General features: G+C 41.5%; 1 protein-coding gene across 1 annotated transcript; it reads left to right on the top strand.

Moving 5' to 3' along the window:
* Positions 1-7073: 7073 nt before the first annotated feature.
* LOC149068339 (uncharacterized) lies at positions 7074-17512 on the top strand. The gene is made up of 2 exons (XM_089251845.1): positions 7074-7268; positions 13909-17512. The coding sequence occupies exon 2, from the start codon at positions 14602-14604 to the stop codon at positions 15862-15864; it is 1263 nt and encodes a 420-aa protein (XP_089107971.1). The 5' UTR covers positions 7074-7268; positions 13909-14601; the 3' UTR covers positions 15865-17512.
* Positions 17513-19864: the final 2352 nt, after the last annotated feature.

Genomic DNA, 19864 nt, shown 5'->3' with positions numbered 1-19864 from the left:
TCTTTGATTTTATGCATTTATATGCATCAATGCTAAAAAAGGCCAAAATATGCATATTCACATAATCCGGGCTCTAAGTAAGATTAATTCGTTACTACCTACCATTGCAACCCATCAACATTTTCATCTTCCATGTTCATGCGGAAAAGAAGGGGTGGGGGAAGGGACCAAAGGAGAAAAAAAAGCAAAAACCACACTGCGCCTGTGTGGAAATGGCAAGAGACATAAAATCCCAATTTCCCCGGATCTGTCGCACGTCTGCTGTTGTCACCGGAAGTCATTCAAGATCGTTTCTAGTTGGACGACGCTCTTTTACTTTCTCTACAATGGGAGCCGTCTTGCTAATACAGAAAACTACGAGCTACTTGTTTATTGCTTCCAGTGGATGACCGAAAAAAATGGTTTCCTAAGGTGTAATCAATTTTTTCCAAGTTATACATTTAGACTTCCTAAGTTGTAATCCATTACAGAGGGTCGAGATATCTAGTCTAAATCTATATGAAAGAAATATATTCGAGCTTTCTCTTCCTTCCTTTAGGCCTCTTTATTGGTGATCCTGAGAAAAAAAAATCTTTTTCTTTGTATCAGTGTGTTGAATGCTCCCACGGATACATAGGTCGGACAAAATTGTTATTGCAAATACGATTAAGGGAACAATATATCAGGTATATTAAGAATCAGGAATTTGGAAAATCTGTTAGCGCATCTCATTGCTCGAGTGAAAGTCATTCATTCAATTTCTCTGAAGCTAGGATCATCCAAAAAAATGAAATCGCCATCATATCTAGAATTCTGCGAAGGAAGTTTTATTCAAACAAAATGCGGGAAATATTTATTTAACGATGGAAAAGCAACACCAATGATTTCTTCGTCGTGTAATTGATTTCTTGTACCCAATTACTTCACCAATTCATATACCAATCAGTGAATTTACACAATTAAGGAAATGTCAACTAAGCGCTCGTTGTGCTTTTTTTTTTCTTCTTTCTTTTGGTGGCGTTCATCGTTCTGGTCTCATTCAAAGGTAATTTTTAATTAATTTTTTTATCCTTTCGAAACGGAACCCACTGTTTCGAAACGATCGTATGGATCTAGTTTTTATCACATCACTTAGTTTATATTTCATATTTGTCAAAAATCGTTGGATGTCATTGGTTTTAGGATCCCACTTTCTTGTTTTTTTGTTGTTTTTTTTCTTGAGGAAATATGCTCAGACAACATTTAATATCGGTTACGGTTATAACATAACCGTTTTGTTCGTATTATTAAATGTCTGAATATATTTACTTGAGAAAAAAACGAGAAAGTGAGATCCAAAACACGAGAAAATAAAAGACTTCGCCCACAACTTGTGGACTTTATATAGGCACACAGGCTGTAAAGGGTACCGATGAAACTCAGGTTGATTTTCTCCGCAAATACTAATCCATGTATAAGCCACTCCACTTCTAATATAGAAATGAGTTTTTGAACAAAATTATTCAGCTCATACGTGATAGTGGTTGAGTCTATGATAACTTATGGAGTTTGCATTCTGCCGAAGTCCAGATGTTTATACGGCTCGATTCAATAGAAAGACCCTTTCTCTCATATATCTCTGGCGCGTACAGATCTAAATGGGCTGCTAAACTGAAAAAAATAATTCGGTATACCAAGCTAGCCGAGATGCTCGCTATATTTACAGTAGCTCTGGACGCAGCTACACAAATGACTAATAAGATCGGATTTCCGTTCGAGTATCCAGGACATTCTAAACCCGCTCTCTGAAAACGCAATGGCCAGAATGAACAGGAGTATACTCTTATCGCACCCATCAATACGCATCTCCTGGATAAAAGCCCACAAGGCCGTTTGTGGGCTTTTACCGATGCGGTGGCCATACCGAAGTCTTTTGCGGCAAACTGTCATACTCAGTTTTTTACACCAAGTCACTCCTCTGGAGGGACATGATAGCAAATTTGCAACTGGACTGGGATATGCCGGAGGCGTCAGGAAGATCAATTCATGCAGTTATAAAGAAAGGTGAACACTAGAAGCAGGGGCTGGTTGCGGAAGCTCATCTCATTTTTCACCAGTCATGGGCCTTTCCCAGCAACCTTACATCGTCAAGAGAAAGGGAAAATTGATGAAAATCCTTGAGCAACATCTTGAGAAGATAAGGGATCCGACTCCTCGTGCTCCTGTAACTCCGGCACCAGCGCCCAGGAGATCACGGTGTTCTCACCCTGACAACATGCTTTGGTACTGTTTGCAAGCAAGGATCCTCGAAGGAACTCAAGGTCCTCAACAGAGCTCAAAAATGAACTAGACCGAGAGTAGATTTAACTGTCGGAGCGGAATGAGGTGCTCCGACCTTTTGTCCTACAATTCTTGATGGTATGGCAAAAGGACCTTGAGCCTCAGTCAATACTTCATAATTCTGATCGATTAAACTTCTGGTTGCCTTTTGCGGTATGATTTTATAGAAGTTTCTATAATTGTTTATTATCGGTGCCCGTTGCACTTTAACTTGATTCATTTGATTTGCATAATTTTAATTACGATGTTTAATCTTTGACTTATCAATACACTAAATCACCGGGCAAATTAAAATGTGTGCTAATTAATGCCAGGAGCTTGGGTAATAAAGTTTTTTTAGAAACTATGATAGTTGTGGAAGACCTGGATCTACAGCCATTACAGAATCTTGGGCAAACGATGGAGGTGAATCTTTCTTACACATCTCAGGATACGATACTTTTCTGAGGAATAGATCTGATAGAAAAGAGAGTGGAGTGTTGATATACGTGAAATCATGTTTAAAGGCTAGAGTGTAACGTGTAGAGAAGTGATATTGAAACCATACATGCTGAGCTTGAAAACAAAAGACATCTTGAACTTATTGTTGGGTTTTGTTAAAATCCACCGAATAGGGATCCAAACTACATCGCCGAATTTCATGATGAAATTTCCTGCATTTGTAAGCGTAAGAGGGTTGTCATACAAGAGGATTTCAATTATCCGGGTATAGATTGGGAGAATCTTTAAACTAGGGATCAATATGAAAGGGACTTTCTTAAGTTGGTGCTCGATAATTTTTTGTAGCGGCATGTATCAGAAACCACTAGGGGTACTGATATTTTGGATTTAGTTCTTACTAGTTCCAAGGATCTTGTAGGACATGTTTTGATTGGGAACGAGTTTTCTTCAGATGATCATCGTGTCGTCGGTTTTCACTGTAATTTTTCTTCGGATAAGGTTGATAACAAAAGACTGGTTTCTTGTTTTCGGATAACTAACTTTGATGTTTTGAGAGGAAGGTTAGCGGAAGTTTTCAAAGACCGGTTGGAATCAGTAGGGGTGGTAAGTCAATGAAAAGAATTTAGTACGAAGCTGTCCTCTGTTTTGCTCCACATCATACCCTTTGTTCGAAAAAAGCGTGTTTGTATATCGTGCCCTCTATGGTTTACGGATAGCGTAACCGTATTCTTTATCTTGAAAAGAAAAGAGCATTCAAAGAGTATAAAAGTGGATGAGGTGACTATCATTGTTTACTGATGAAAGAAGAGCGTTGAAGAAAGCGATAAAAGATAGTAAAAAAGGAAGTTGAATCTAGGTTGGCAGATAACATTAGCTCTAACCCAAAATAATTTTTTAGATACGTCAATAATGGATGTAAGGGGAGTGTGTTGGCCCAGCACCTCCTACAGATAGAAGGCCTTTGCAGTGTTTGCCATAAATGTCATTCAGACTACCTAGCAAGTTTGCCACACTTTGAAACACAGCAACCTATTTCATTTCTAATTTTGGCGTAGAATCTTCCTGATTACCTCACAAATACTACTACTAAACCAGACATGCACCTCGTCCATATTTCTCTGCGGAACTTCTAACGAATTGGTACATGTTGCAAGGTGTGTTTGTATAATGAACCTTCCGTGCAGTTTGTTTCTATGTAATGCTTCTTATGTGTAGTGCTGCCACCTGCAATCAATTTTTTAAGCCATGAGATATTTCTCAACTCATAGTGAGTGTAAATGTAATGAATGAATAATAGTAACGTTGTAGGCCTGTTGCTCTCTGCGGCGAGACTTTTTAACAGGGAGATCGGCTGGCATTCGCTCCTTGAAGTTGGGCTCACAAACACTGCATAGTGATTGGATGTGGGGCATAAAAATCGCCAATTCTGATCCCGATCATTTCTTTTCCTCACAACGATGATACTGGCACGAACAGAGAATTTTTCCCCTTAATATTCTGATGGAAAATGGACTACTTATTGACGTCACAAGCAGACTGCAGAGGCCTATCTCTAGGAGGTGCTGGTTGGCCCCCCTCTCGATAAGAGGGTCTAGTGTAGAGAGCAATGTACGCATGTGTAGTGCTTTCAATGACTTTTCGCGTTGGTTTTTAATGGAGATAAGGATATTCAATGTACGGGTGTTGCATGGGGTAATGAAATCCTCAACGATATTCAAGTAGAATACCTGGAGGTCCTAAATATTCTATAAAATGTATGTACAAGCAAAGCACCAGGACTAGATATCTATCCCAGGGTCCTCAGAGAATGTGCTAATGAATTGTTGGGGCAGTTTCACAGATATACAGGAGTATCGTTGCTGAGGGTATCGTCCCAAGGGATTGAAAACTTGTTAATGTTGTTCTGATATTTAAGAAGGGTAATAGAGAAGCTGTATCCAATTATCTTCCTGTGAATTTGACGAGCTCCCTCTCGAAAATTTTGGAAATTATCATCAAAAGGCAGTTTGTGAAGTGGATAGACGAGAATAATGTATTGTCGGATAATCAGCATGGGTTCAGGAAGGGGAAGTCATGTGTGATTGGCCTGCTTTGCTTCTATGATCACGTGACTAGCTTTGACTAAGGATAAAAAATGTAGATGGTGTTTACCTTGATTTCCAGAAGGCATTCGGTCGGGTCCAACATGGTAAACTCTTGAAGCGTTTACACGAGATTGGGATTGGATACTTGCTGAATTGGATAGAATCGTGTGTGTGATAGAATCGTATTAAAGTGTCAGTTATGTTCTCGTTCGTAATCGAAGTAGTCGCATTACTAAACAGTCACAAGTGGAGTTCCTCATGGAAGTGCCCTTGGATCCATACTTTTTCAATTTTTATCGATTATCTCGATCAGGGTATCGATGGGATTGCTAGCAAATTCGCAGATGACGTGAAGCTAATGGGGTTAATTGGGAATCAAAGTGATAGGGAGTTGCTTCAGAGCAACTTAAATGGGGTTGTAGCATGGGTAAATGAATGGAGCATGACGTTTAGGGTTGACAAGTGCATGGTCGCTCACTTTGGTTCGAACACAACCCACGGCTCTCTTACGAGTTGAATGGTGTCGCTGTCCCGGGTGCAGCAAATGTTCATTTGTATTCATTTTACCAACGAATAAAATGCAGGCCCCTCCACGCAATTACCCGTGACCGAATTCGCAAATTTTATGGGGCCACCAGACTGGATATATCTTGAGCTTCCACTTTCGCAAATTTTTCAATGTTAAAGCAGCAAGAAAACAATGAGATCCATCAAGGGCCCTGGAAATGAAACTGCCCTGGTGATATATGTACGAGTATATTATACATATACATACCTCTCGGCATGACCCCCACAAGGGCATGGCTGACCGGGGCCGGAACGATTCTTATCACTTCTTGATTTTTCACACCATAAATTAACCACAAAGGGGCTCGCCATCTATTCCAGCCTAGGGGCCCTGCTGTAGGATGTGGGAGCCTCTCGGTACATGCACATAACTTGGTCCCGATATATGCTAGAGTTAAATGAAAACTTGACCCAAAATCGTAACCGATTTCCGTAACACCCCCCCCCCCCCAGCCCTGATTTCATCATTCCTTTTTACAATTTTCTTGATCTTTTGACAGCTTCTTGCATTTCGTGAATTTTAATGTGAATACTTGAACGAAAAATCAGTGATACTTGTGCATCAGTTGCCACGATTAAAAAACCGTGGGTATTTATGGAATACTATTTGCACATAGCAGTGGAATATGGTAGCGCAAGTCAATAAGATGCTCGCGAACTGGACCACAAGATGTCGTGTGTTAAATACCCTGTTTTGTCCTTTCCAGTACCTTTTCCGATACAAGGAACAGTTCCATGGTGATCAAACAGCACATTGCTATTGAGAAAAGTTTGCACACCAAACGTTTGGCGTATGAACCTCTCGGTGAGAAACATGAAAAAAGCCGTTCGGAATCAGCTGGGAATTGTGTAAGTAACTGTCTAATTAAGCCTGTTGTGCAGAAAATGAAGATGGTGGAGAAAAAAAAAAGATGAGCATGTTTTTTTCGTTATCCGGAAGCTATGTATATAACTAGGATGACGAATAAAAAAAAATGGACATTTTTTTCATTGATCAATAGCTCATGTTGAAATAACGAATTCACTATTTAAAAATTTCAAAATTAGTTTTTTCAGCAAGCTTGACAACATCAACATTTTTATTAAAACGATGAAATAGCCGAATATTATAAAAAAAATAATTCTGTCCCGCAAAATATGGGTCATATATATTTTTTTTTTGACATTTTTATCCACTACAAATAAGCTTTATTGTTCTGCCGAGCGAATGCGGACTTTTAGAGCACCCTGTATATTGAAGAAATTTTCAAACATTGTTAAGGATTTGGTGGTCAAAATCTTGTATAACATTCTCCTGTACGACCGGGACAAAAAATTCCTGGAATTCGAGTAAATTTCCGAGATATTTTTTGACCCGACTAAGGATGGTTGCAGCTGATGATTGTACGGTTCAGTAATCCAGCCTGTAGACCCGGCTGTTGATATTATTTGCAGCTGATGAAAAGAATAGCCTCGTAATAATCGAGGGTTCCGCGCGAGCTTTCACGTTGGAAAACCCTTTGGTCTAAGCTCTCAAGTTTTTCGAGGGACTCTACATTCGTCTTGCCCTCCGGATGATCGCAAATCAGGACTGTGGCGTATGTTTGACGTCATCAAAAACGAGTCGAGTCCCTGAACCGTGGTGAAATGAGGTAGAGAAAGAAGACGTGACGTCACATATTCCGTTGAGGGGAAAGAATCGCTGGAAACAGCCGTAACATACACAATGAGGTGGTAGTTGTTCTTATAAACAAACAATGAAATTTAAGGGAAAAGATTAGCTGTCTTTAATCAGCGATATCTCTTTCCCTGTAATTGATCAGCGCACAAATGAATCTGTTTTTCATTAGTTAGTTTAGATCTGTGTTTTATAGGAGAATTCCGCTTAAGCACACAAAAGTAAGTCGTGAAAAAAAAAATTATTTTTCTTTAAATAACTTACTACAATTGTGATCACTATGGGAATTTCTGCTATCGAAGAGCTTGTTTTTTCAAAATTATTTTTCATTATTACTGTATCCATGTTCGTATATAAATTAATGTTAAACATACAGTATATTTATTATTATAGATCATAGACTTGGAAGTCTGGGGGGGGGGCGGACAGGATGAGTCAATTCATATACTGTCGAATCCCGTTACAACGAACGCCAAGAGACCGAAGGAATAACTTCGTTAAAACGAAATGTCGGAAAGGAATTCCAGGTTACCTAGCATTGTTCCTATGTAAACTTATTTGGGGGGATTAGAAAAATGTTCTTTAAAACGAGATTTTCGCTATAACGGTATTCGTAAAAACGGGATTCGACTCTATACGCAAATGCATTAGATCTGGCATCTTCGACCCGTTGCTGGCGAGCACCCAGAGTGCTCGATGATTGCGCCCGATTTCGTGCTCGCGAGCACTTCACCAGCATTCCAATTGAACAAACGCCTTGTACTAATTGCATTCGTTTGTCAAACTCGCCGTAAGGGTGCTCTTCTTTTGATGATGAGTATCGGCAGGCAGTGCACGCGACTAGAAAATGGTTGAAGACCACCTCTGCATTAGATCGATCGGCTTTACCTTTGACGCTGGGGGGGGGGGGGCGTCAAAGGTGGAGTCGACTGATCTACTGTACATGTGTATATATGAATTTACATTATCATCCTCGTGTCCCCCCCCCCATACTTTCAAGTCTATACCGCCTATGGGGGAAGCATGCCGCTTGTATCTCTGCCTATGTTATAGATGCAAAATTCATCGTACCATAATTTAGATATTCAGTGAAACCTTTGTATAACGATATTCTGCGGACTAAGAAAAAATATCGTTGTAGAGGGATAATCGTTGTATACCGAGAGGCAACATTATCATCACGTGCCATCAAATTTATGCTGATGGTGGCATCTTTTCTGAATCGGCGTTGATGCTGCCACCAAAAATGTGACTTGAGTATTCACGTAGTATATTCGCCGCAAAAAATTTTAATTGATAAAAAAAATAATTGAGTTAGATGTGTATTTGCCTTTGTAAATTGGATTATCGCAATTCACTTTGGTGCATCACACAAAAAGTAGCGATGCCGAAAACGTCACCAACTCTTTCAGTGATCAGGTCAGTGCCGTCTTAACGCATGGGCTCACCAAGGGAAGAGGGGCCTCACAAAAATTAGATTTGGTTGAAATTTTCTAGAATTTACCTGGTAGGGCTTCAGAAAAACCACTTGGCCCGGGGGGCCCCGATAGAGGGGGTTTAACTCAGTAAAGGACATCGTTGATCGAGAGGAGTTTAACTGTAGACTCTAGGTCAGGAGTCCTCAAACTGTGCGCCGCGGAGCGGTGACACTGATAAAGGTTTTTCGAAGAGATTCTTTTTTTGAAACAGCTCTGGGGAGCCGGCGAAGCTCGAGGATGAGCATCGAATAGGGGAAAGGGGCTCCCAGGGTGGAAGAATGTTTGAGAACCCCCCCCCCCCCCGCTCTAGGCATTTCCAAACAAGTTTTGAAAAATACCGTTGTAGAGGGATTTAGGGGGGGGCATTCAGTCATTACGTCAGCATCGATGGGGAGGGTAGTGTTCGGATTTGCTGACTTTTGATGAGAAGGGGGTTTGAATGATGCTTACGTCATCAACCACCCTTTTATGATAGGAACGTAATAATGCATCCAAACGCCAGTGGAATAAATTCAATCTCTAGGTGACTTTCCTCAACCTCTTTTTTCCTCATGGCAAAGGTTTATTGTAACTATATGGAGCAAAGTTATGTGCGCGTGTGTCCCCCCCCCCCCACACACACACACACACACACACACACACATTAACACCATCGTAATATCTCAACAAGGTAACCAGCACTGAGACATCAACGGTGGCTGTTCTTAACTTTTTTCCCCTCCTCGTTCTCATATCATCCCATTCCCCACACACACACACATATATAATGTATCTTTCTCAGAACTAATCCTTCCATTATACATACCATCATACATACATGCATTATACATACACCATTATACATACATGTATAATGATATAAATCAGTGGTTCTCAATCGGTGCTCCGTGGCGAGTCGAGTAAAATGAAACAAATCAGTAACTTTGATAGATAAATTAAAAACAGGAGGTCTACTACAGGGTTCCACCATAAACATTATATTCAAAAATGGCTCCGCCATAGAAATTATATACTGAAAAGGCAAGTCCAAACAGGTTGAGAACCGCTGATGTAAATGCATAAATAATATGATATGCGTAATAATTGCATAATAATATAAATGCATTTATGCTGTACATAGAAGTGAGAAAAAGAACAAGGGGGAAAAAAAACAAAACTACAAAAGAAGTTTGTAGGTGAAAGCGAAAAAAACGAGGCATTTTGTATTGCAGTCGAATCCCGTTTTAACGAAAATCTCGTTTTAATGAAACTTTTATAATCCGCCAAATAAGTTTACATAACAACAATGCTAGGTAACCTGGAATTTCTTTATAACAAAATTTCGTTTTAGCGAAGTGATTCCCCCGGTCTCTTGACGTTCGTTATAACGGGATTCAACTGTAATACTCTCTTATCTAATATATCTCTATATTGTTCCTCCCCGACTCGTATTTTTTTTCTTTCTTTCCTCCTTTTTTAAACGCGGAAAAGACCACATTTATCGTCTACGCGTCTAATACAGATCCAGACCTGCCAACTCTCCGGATTTTTCATCCTTCCTCCCGCTCTCCGGAATTTTAAAAATTTCTCCAGATTTTCGCATTGAAGATTTTCGCTTCGGGTTTCCCCCCCCCCCCCCCCCCCGAGCAGACGAAAATGTTGTCGTGTAATTTTCGAAAACATTCGAAAATGTTTTCGAATTTTTTTTTGATCGAGTCTATGAGTGCCGGCCCCCCCCCCTTCGGAAGAATCTCCGGATTTCTGAATTCCAAAAGTTGGCACGTCTGCGGATCATTCAAATTTATCGTCAACAGCTTGAACACGAAGCGGTTAATGGCATCGTTACTAGGAATGCGAAGACAAGGAAAACATTTCCCTAGTTTGTGGGCACCTGAACTAACATCCCTCCCTCCTATTGATAAATCCTCTCTAGACCTTCTCCTCTAGTTTAGACCTCAACGGACGCCACCACCCCCCAATTTCCTGTCTCACTTATAGGGGGAACGGGTGGCTAAACGCTTTTGTGGCCACTCAGAGTGCGTAACATGCGTTGTTCTTGAGTGATTTGCAGGACACCCGTACATAAGCGGATACATGCTCTTCGAACCGGGGGGAGGGGTTCACCGAGGGTGTGCATGGTGATCAGGGGGAAGGAGGAATTGTCTACTTTCGCCCTGCCGCCCTATGTATATTTTCGAAGAGAAATCCGAAGTGTACGTAGGATTCAGGGATCACAAAAGGGTTAAGGGGTGAGTCGTAACGAATTTCTTAAAGAGGAATTTTGAGTTCTTAACCTTTAAAAAGCATCGAAATTTACAAAAATTGATCATAATGTGTAAAGGTATTTTCTTCAGATATTTTAATTAAAAATACCACCTTCATCGTCGGGGAGGGGCATAGGGTGCTCGTGCCCCCCCCCTCCACTTCCCGAGTACGCCTCCGGTCCCAATTTGCGTTAGGAGATACGAGGGCGTTAGTTGACGAGGAGATCGAAAAAGGCTAAAAATTTGCTGACTTAATACCTGTGGTATTCATACCCAGGGGCGCACTTGAGATCGACTTTCGTAGGGGCACAAATTCTCTCCCTCCCCAAAAAAGCATGTAAATTAACAGAAATTGGTTAAAATAGCATTTAAAAGGTATTTTCTCTTACAATATTTTAATTTTTTACCGAAAATATATTTTTTTCTGCTTTTTAGTCGGCTTTTGGGGGGGGGGGGCACGGGTGCCCTCTGCTCATAACACCCCCCCCCCCTCCCTGGGGATGTCTGAGAAGCCAGTTTTAGTTGTGTTAAAAACAATCAGCAACTTGGGGAAAAAGGAATTAAAAATATAGCGAAACATTAATTATATATCACAATATAACAATATATGAGGAGGGGGGGGGTTGTGCATCAAAACAAAAACTGCCCCCCCCCCCCCGTTCCTTGAGAGCGATTTTATATAGATAGATGAAATTTTTTCATGCGGATTATACACCGCTGCGGACTGTATGATGCCTTAGTTTTCAAACTAGCGAAGTTTGCATCTGCGGAATATAAGCAGGAATATTCGGTAGGTTTTGTTTAATTCTTATTCAAGATTCACATCAAGGACAGAGAAAAACTGAACGGAATGAATTTCTCTAAGGTGATTAAAATTCTTACAAATTATTGAAATCTAATACAACAAAAATTAAAATCGAAAATTTCACTAGGAATCACCAGATTTTCATCTGATCGAATTTATATTGAGGTTTTTTGGGCCCTTTTTTCTTGAAAGTCAGTTGGCGTATCTTGTCAAGCAATCTCGGCATTGATTTGTGATTGCGACCTTTCCTGCATCCTTCGTTGGCTGACCCGGGGCAGCAACTGGGGGCGGTGGGCGTCTCGTGCCCCAGGCGCTGGGCCAGAGGGGGGCGCAAATTTTATTCTCAAACCTCTCTTTCAACATTACAAGGGGGGGGCGCCAAAATTCGCGCTTGCCCCCGGGTGACGAAGCATCTAGTTGCGGCCCTGGGCTGACTTACCACTCCGAAGCAAAGCTGTCACCAAAATATCCCCTCGAAACTATCGCCACCCCCACCCCCAATTTACGAATTTGAAGTGTCAACAGTGTCTCGCAACACGTATATACACACTATTGTTTTTTTAGATTTGAACAGCAATCAATGGCCCACAACCCCACTTGGAAAAGTCATAAAAAAACGGGGAAATAGAAATGTAAATTAAACGATTGTTATCTCCTAACTCGACAGACATAGCTGCGTCTAGCTTCCCATAGTATTGGTTCCACTGTTCCTCAAATCATAATACATAAGCCTACCTTGCAGTTGCAGGCAACTAGATTGATTAAGTTCACACAATGATTCAAATTCCCAAATACACTCGTGTGCAAAATTAAGAGAATTTGCACATTTTGTGTCTATTTTCACAAAAAAAAAAGTACTGAACCAAAGGTACTAATAATGCCAACGAAGAAGTATGCAAATATTCAGTGTCGAATACGTAAGCATACACGTGCTTGTGGACGGAGCTGTGACCACGGAAGGGGATGATAACGGCACGAGGCGTTTCCCACGATTCGTGTGGTCGTACTCCTCGGCGACATTCGCTGTGTTTCTCGCAAGAGTTTGGTAAATTTTATAAGCTATCAGGTAAAATGACGTCTTTACCAAGGCCTCCTAGATAGACCGAGCGCCCCTGCTTGCACTACTAGGAAATTCTGGAGATCGGGGGCGCCAAAGTGCATGGGTTTTCTCGTGTGTGTGAGATAGAGCACATTTTGGTTTGAACGAGGTTTAAAATTTTGGTTAACGAGAGCAAGTGTTTGCTCTAGTAATGTATATCTACCGTTTTTTCGGCGCCCCTTATCATTTGGTGCCTTGTGCAATTGCATCGGTCGCAGATCCCCGATGATCACCACTGTTCACGGACGAATATTTTTGTCCTCCCAGTGTCCACAAAAGAGAGGTTTTGATGTAATAATTTGAATGAAATCGTTCGTTAACATTTTTGTTTGTAATAAATAATAGTAAAGTCGTCATTTTTTTATGGTTCAATAGATCCGTCGTGTGTTGCTACGATGTATCAAATGCGGCTGATAGACGATTTTAACTGGGGCTTATTTTCTGAGAAACACGGTAGAGGTGAGGGGCCTCTTTGCCGGGAGGGGCGTCGTGTGGCGAACGGGAGGTATTAATATCCGCTGCTTTGAAGTAGTCATCCACATCGGCCGCACTATGCAATTTCCATAACAACCGTGTCTTTTTTTGTTGTTGTTGTGTATAACGCAAAGCGGCCGATTTTATGTAATGGTCCATTTTGCATCACACTCAAAAAACTGGTTTTGCGGTATTACAAATCGCTTAGCACGACCGATGTGGATTCGACTTGAGACTATTCTGGGAAACCGCGGAGGGGGGGGGGGGGGGGGGAGTTCCAGAACCACTGCACTATAACGTCTTGGGTGACGCTACACTGACGTGGGGTGATTTCACGTCATGTCAGAGACGTTGTGAATTCTGATTCGTGGAAATTCTGTGACGTTGGAATTCCACGTCACAGAATTTCCACGAATAAGATTTCACAAATTCAACATCATAGTGTGTTTCGGTCTTAATACATCACACCTGTGTGCACCACACCGTATAATGTCTGGTATGATCCCGCGCCATCTGACGTCACGTGGTTACACGTCACGTCATGGTAGTGTGTATCTGCCTTTACACGGAACGAAAGTCAAAGGTGATGGCAGGTTTACAGTCTAGTTGAACGAGCACTAGTAGGTCCAGCATCAGATAAACGATCGGGAACCGAAATTACCGCTTGCATTTTTCACGTTATCCTAATTTTTTGTGCATTGCAGCTGTATTTGTTTTCATTAATCACAGGCGATGTGGTAATAAATTTCGTTTTCTCTGCAGGCACTTGACGAACTTCGTCGGAACCGATAGTGTTGATGAAGGAATCTGCCACTCTTCGCAAATGGGCGATTGAATGACATCGTTTGGCTAATGGAGAACGCCTGTGTGTGATCTTCATTTGAAGAACAACAAGGCAAAGCCTTTTCGTATAGCATTTGTACCATCTGTAATTACGAACAAGCGCTTTAAGTAAGACGATTTGGTCTAAACATTCACACGGCTTCAGCGTTTTTTGTTCATTATCAGCGCCACACAGAAGAAAAATGCATGGTTTATCCCCGATCCACCTGTGAGACATAGGGTATAGATTCTGAGGATCTCTCGGTTGTAAAAGCAAGCGTGTTCAGAACAAGAGGCTGAGCAAAGATACGATTGACACCTTTATTTCCACAAAATTTCCACGCGACTGGTCACAAGGCGCTAGGGTCGAATTCACCAACCCCTAGGATGAGTTTGTTATTAAGAAGCGGTCGCGTCAGAAGGGTTGAAGTTATATAACGTCACCTACCCTTCTTTGTTTGGGTCAAACCAATAAGAGACTCCCTCCCTCCCAAAAGGACTAATCATCCCACTGTAAGGAACTGTATTAGTTTCTTTACCGGGGTGTTTATAAGAATTATATCCCGGCAACACATAATTGCCTGCTAGAAAAACCCACATGAGTGAGATTTGAGCGATAAAAAGCACGTGATCATGTCAAACGTGGAGATGCAAAAAAGAGCGAGCTCTGCGGTGAAGCCATATCAATGTGAAATATGCAGCAAAAGTTTCGCAAGTCGTTACAACTTGGATTGCCATAATCGAATGCACACTGGGGAGAAACCCCACGAGTGCGAAGTTTGCAATAAAGCATTTTCATGCATCTACGTTTTGAAGAAGCATATAAGGACACACACCGGAGAAAAGCCCTATGAGTGCGATCTGTGCGATAAGAAATTCACTACCGTGTCAAACCTAAAGATGCACAAAATGGTACACTCTGGAGAGAAGCCACATCAGTGTGACGTTTGCGGTAAAAGATTCACCCGTCCCATCTGCTTGGTTTCACATAGTCGTGTTCACACCCGAGAAAATCTACACGAGTGTGATATTTGCGCTAAGAAATTTTGGTCCACCTCAGCTTTGAAGCAGCACCGAACAGTACACACCGGAGAAAAATCACACGAATGTGATGTTTGTGGTGAAACGTTCACTTGGAAATCCGAGTTGGCAAACCATTTTAGAATCCACACTGGCGAAAAACCCTACGAGTGTGGTATTTGCGACGAAAAATATTCGACCAGCTCCGACTTACGGAAACACGAGAAGTCTCACTCCGGAGAGAAGCCGCACCAGTGTGACATCTGCATGAAAAACTTTTCTACCGGCTATACGTTACGATTGCACAAGATGATTCACTCCGGAGAAAAGCCGTATAAGTGCGATTTTTGTGACAAATGCTTCTCGCGTGCTCCAAACCTGACCGTTCATCTCCGCACCCACACCGGTGAGAAGCCACACGAGTGTAACATTTGCAATGAAAAATTCCGATACAATATAGAACTAGTCAAGCATCAAAACTCTCACAACGGGGAAAAGGCGTATGAATGTTACATTTGCAGCGAAGGGTTCGATCGGAAATCCGACCTGGTCGTCCACACTCGCGTCCACACTGGGGAAAAATCATACGAGTGCGACGTATGCGAGAAAAAACTTTCTTCCAGCTCCAATTTACGAAAGCACAAGATGACTCATTCCGGAGAGAAGCCGTATAAATGCGATACGTGCGGCAAAAGTTTCTTACAGCATTCTAGCTTGATTGCTCACATCCGGATACATACAGGAGAAAAGCCGTTTGAATGTCGTACCTGCGGTGAAAAATTCCGATACAGGTCGGTTTTGAACAACCACCTGCGATTACATGAGGAAGAAAACACAGACGAATGTGCCGTGATATCGGACGACGAAGATACATGAAAATCAAAACGCAAAATTTGAAAGCACTTCTGACGTTAAAGCCGGGCTTTCCTAGGAATAGGTTTCTTGCGCCGCGTGAACCGAATAAGACCATTTTGCGCCCGCAGAAACGTGTTACATAATCACGCTACAGCCGGGTTTTTACTTGGAGCAGGTTTCTACAGCATTTGCAGCGTGAAAACGCTGATTGGTCAAAAAAAAAAAAACCTGAATTTCAGTTTTTTAATCAATCAGCATTTTCACACTGCACACGGCGCAGAAATTTTACTCTTAGGAAAACCCAGCTTACGCGTTTGTGTTTTTCTAGCGTGGCGCATCAGAGGATGGCTGTATCATAGTATATGGCCTTGGCATCAGCTCAACACCTCCTAGAGATAGAAGACCTTTGCACTGTTTGCCATAAACGTCATTCAGATTACCTAGCAAGTTTGCCACATTTTGAAACATAGCATCCTATTTCGTTTCTCCTTATTTTGGCGTGGAATCTTCCTAATTGGTTAACAAATACCGCATAGTGATTGGATGTGGGACATAGAAATCGCCAATTCTGAGCCCGATCATTTCTTTTCCTGACAACGATGATACTGGCACGAGCAGGGAGTTTTTGTTCCCCTAAATATTCTGAGGGAAAATGGACTACTTACTGACGTCACAAGCAGACGGCGGAGGCCTTATATCTCTAGGAGGTGCTGATCAGCTACTCTGTGTCGTCTGCATGCTCCTGTTTGAAGGGAAAGAAAACACAACAGAAATGAAGAGAAGATCGGTAAAACGCGCGGCACCTGACGCTTTTGACTCCTCCAAAGAAGTAGTCCTCCAATTACGCACGACGTAAAACGCTGTCGTAAGCCGCGTTGCGCTCTGTAGGAAAACAGTCGTACTTCTTTTCTCATTGGTGAGTGGACGGCGTGTCGCGCTGGGCGATTCACGTTGCACGCGGCACAGAAAACCTACTCCTAGGAAAACCCGGCTTAACGTTGCGATTCGTATTTGAAGCTTTACCCATTATTCTCATATACAATTAACCAGACTCGAAACAAAGCAATTTAAACCACGTTATGGCAGTAATCATGTTAATTCATTGAAAAAAAAGCAAAAAAAAAAGAGCTTTCTCATAAAATACTCAAAATGAAATAATGCAAAATCCAACCAAAAGCCACTAAAAATACAGTTCACTCACAAGACTCTGCCTTCGGGAGCACTTCCATTTGATCATTTTTGTCGTAACCACGGTTATTTTTCCTGCGGTACTAGGACTGATTAGACCGAGACCTACAATTTATTGCCGATTCCAAACAGCAGCCTTTTTATTAACCCTCACCGGGAGGTTGGTCCGCTAACCCCTTTGTGTGAAACTCTCTGCAATAACAAGTTTTTTGGGAGCACTCCAATAGTATAGGCACATTCGTTTCATTTTATTTTAAGTTAGTTTCGAAAGAATTCGGATCGCGGTCCAGCCAGAAAGATTTCTCACCATTAGACGTTCCATTCAAAATACAATGATTTTGGAAATACCGTCCCATTTTTTTATGGGTTTTTTTTTTCTTCTTTTTGCAGAAATTCGAAGAATTCGAGTTCATATTTTAAAATCAAATGCATTTTTCCTTGTTCATAAACTGATAATAAAAATGATATTCGTTGCATGAAAGTCGATCGTTGTTCAGTTTCTTTCTGTTCATCTTTCCCCCCACGGAAAAAAAGTTATTAAAATTCTGTGTGTGATTGTTGCGAATTAAAACATGGCATCATAAAAGAAAATACTTCAGTTGTGCCGCATTTAAACCTTTGATTACATTTTCAGGCACTTCCATCATGTGAATTTATCAGACATTGAAAATTATTCACTAAAGAAACATGATATCGAACTCGAACATTTCTCGACACTCGCACAATAAAAATAGAAAATAAGAGAAAAATTTATCTCCCACTACCGAAGCCGCTTGGCAATAATATGGTCATTTTTACCGCGTACCCAGTGCCATGACCCCCCCCCCCACATCCTGTAGCGGGCCCCTCGATCAGACTTTTAACGGGCCCCTTCTGTAGTTAATTTATAGCGTGAAAAAGCAAAAAAATTATATATCCGTCCCGGGACCCAGGGCTAGAGCCCTGTCAGCCCCCCCCCCCCCCCATGTGGGGGCCATGCCCAGTGCCCTCGCACCTGAAAGGTATGTGGGAGCTGTACCTAATTCGACTTAAAACTCCTCTCATTGGTTGAGTGCAATCGCCGGACGAACAACAGCGTTCCTCATTGGTTCAAACAAAGGCTTTTTTCAGTCATATTTCTCACATTTCGGGGGGGGGGGGGGAGAAGGATCGGGGGTCTGGTCTCCTCCCCCACCCCGAAATGTGAGAAAATGACTGAAAAAAAAAGGGGAAAAAATTGCCAAATTTAATTGTTCTATCAATTTGGGCCCCTTTCGAACGAAATTTCTGGTGACGGGCCTGAACAACGGTTTACGAGAAAAATCATAAAAAGCACGTGTGTCGTGGAGTGACGTCTTTGGTCATCTGAACGATGATTGAGACGAACTGCGCCGTAGAAGAATTGTTATATCTGTTATGGTAAAATGAGTGCTTTGTAGAATTCCTAAAAGCGCGGGGGAAAACCCAGGGCATGTTAGCCTATTTTCTGATTTAAATATGCATCAAGTGGGATTTTTTTTTTTAGAACGAATGCCTTAAGGGGCAACTGCGATCATGACACGCCTACGGCAGTTGTTGCCATCTTATCCAGCTCAGCATCAATGGCAACTCCGATGCAGTGCCGTCTTAACGCATGGGCCCACCCGGGCACCTCAAGAGAAGAGGGGCCTCACAAAAATGAAATCCAGTTGAAATTTTCTAGGATTTACCAGATAGGGCCTCCGAAAAACCACTTGGCCCATGATACTCTTAAGACGGCCCTGCTCCGATGGATGGAAATAACATCCTATCGCATAATGAAAGTTAATACAACTAATGGCACTAAAATCTAATCACAATACTGCCAAAAGCTACGTTCAGAATTATGAACAACTTCGATATCGTTTGCCAATCCCAAATACCCGATATTTTGGAATCTGATTCCGTAATGAATGTGAAAACAGATTTTCTATTTCGTAATTGAAATGAAAACTGGTTAAAAACTATTACCAATCGATGAATATTACTATTAATAAAGAGGATGTGTGATTTATTAATGAGAGTTATAGAATTTATGAATTATATTTGTGTCTTAGTTTCATTTGATATTTTTGAATGCTTCTTTAACGAATAGAATTTGTAGAGAGAAATTTTTACCAAAAAATTACCGATTTCATTCATCCTATTTTCAAAGATTTTGAGAATTCGTGCCATTTTCAAAAAAAGAAAATAAAACTGGATTGTACCACATTCTCGATGCCACTTTGAAATATCGGTCCTCCATTGTCTCTATGTCGTGGCTAAATCGTTCACCTTCTTCTTCACTGGTATCGCCAAGAGATTTTCAGGCAAACGGCTGTGCAAGTAATGAACGATTGAGATCCTCGATTTTTCTGAATCGACGAAATGAGGATCATTTATGAGCTTTTTGATTTGAGGACCATGTAAAAAAATTCCAGCTTTAAATTTTTCTGCACTTGTTCTAGGCATTTCTTTTCCTATGAATGCAAAGCAAGGGCTATCTTGATCAATAGCGTCCATGGCTTCGTTTACCCTAGCTGTATATGTAGCGGACGAGATGGTTCTATCTCTTCCGACCAAGGATTCACGGATAACATTTCCTTTTTCGACGGATAACCATGTTCTCTCTCGTAGGCCACTCTTTTCTTATCCAGTGGTATGGTTGGGCTCTACACAAGAAGCAAGGCTATTTTGTGTGGCCTCATCGAGCATATATCACTGGAGAGAGTATGACGTCAGCGGTCTCCGCCTTGGCAGTGCTGAGAAGTAGAACCCCTTTATACACGGATATGAAGGCGTCTTACTGAGAACGGTGTCCCCAACATCATTCGTCGGAAGATCACGTGACTCGGTG

The sequence above is a fragment of the Pholcus phalangioides genome, unplaced genomic scaffold (assembly GCF_987345545.1).
Source record: "Pholcus phalangioides strain wild (caught in Gottingen) unplaced genomic scaffold, Ppha-v1.0 ptg000027l_1, whole genome shotgun sequence".
NCBI classification, from domain to species: Eukaryota; Metazoa; Arthropoda; class Arachnida; order Araneae; family Pholcidae; genus Pholcus; species Pholcus phalangioides.
This window is presented reverse-complemented; position numbering and strand designations above follow the sequence as displayed.

Bases quoted from the DNA above. Each gene is read 5' to 3' on its own strand.
- LOC149068339 (XM_089251845.1), top strand. From the start codon at position 14,602: ATGTCAAACGTGGAGATGCAAAAAAGAGCGAGCTCTGCGGTGAAGCCA.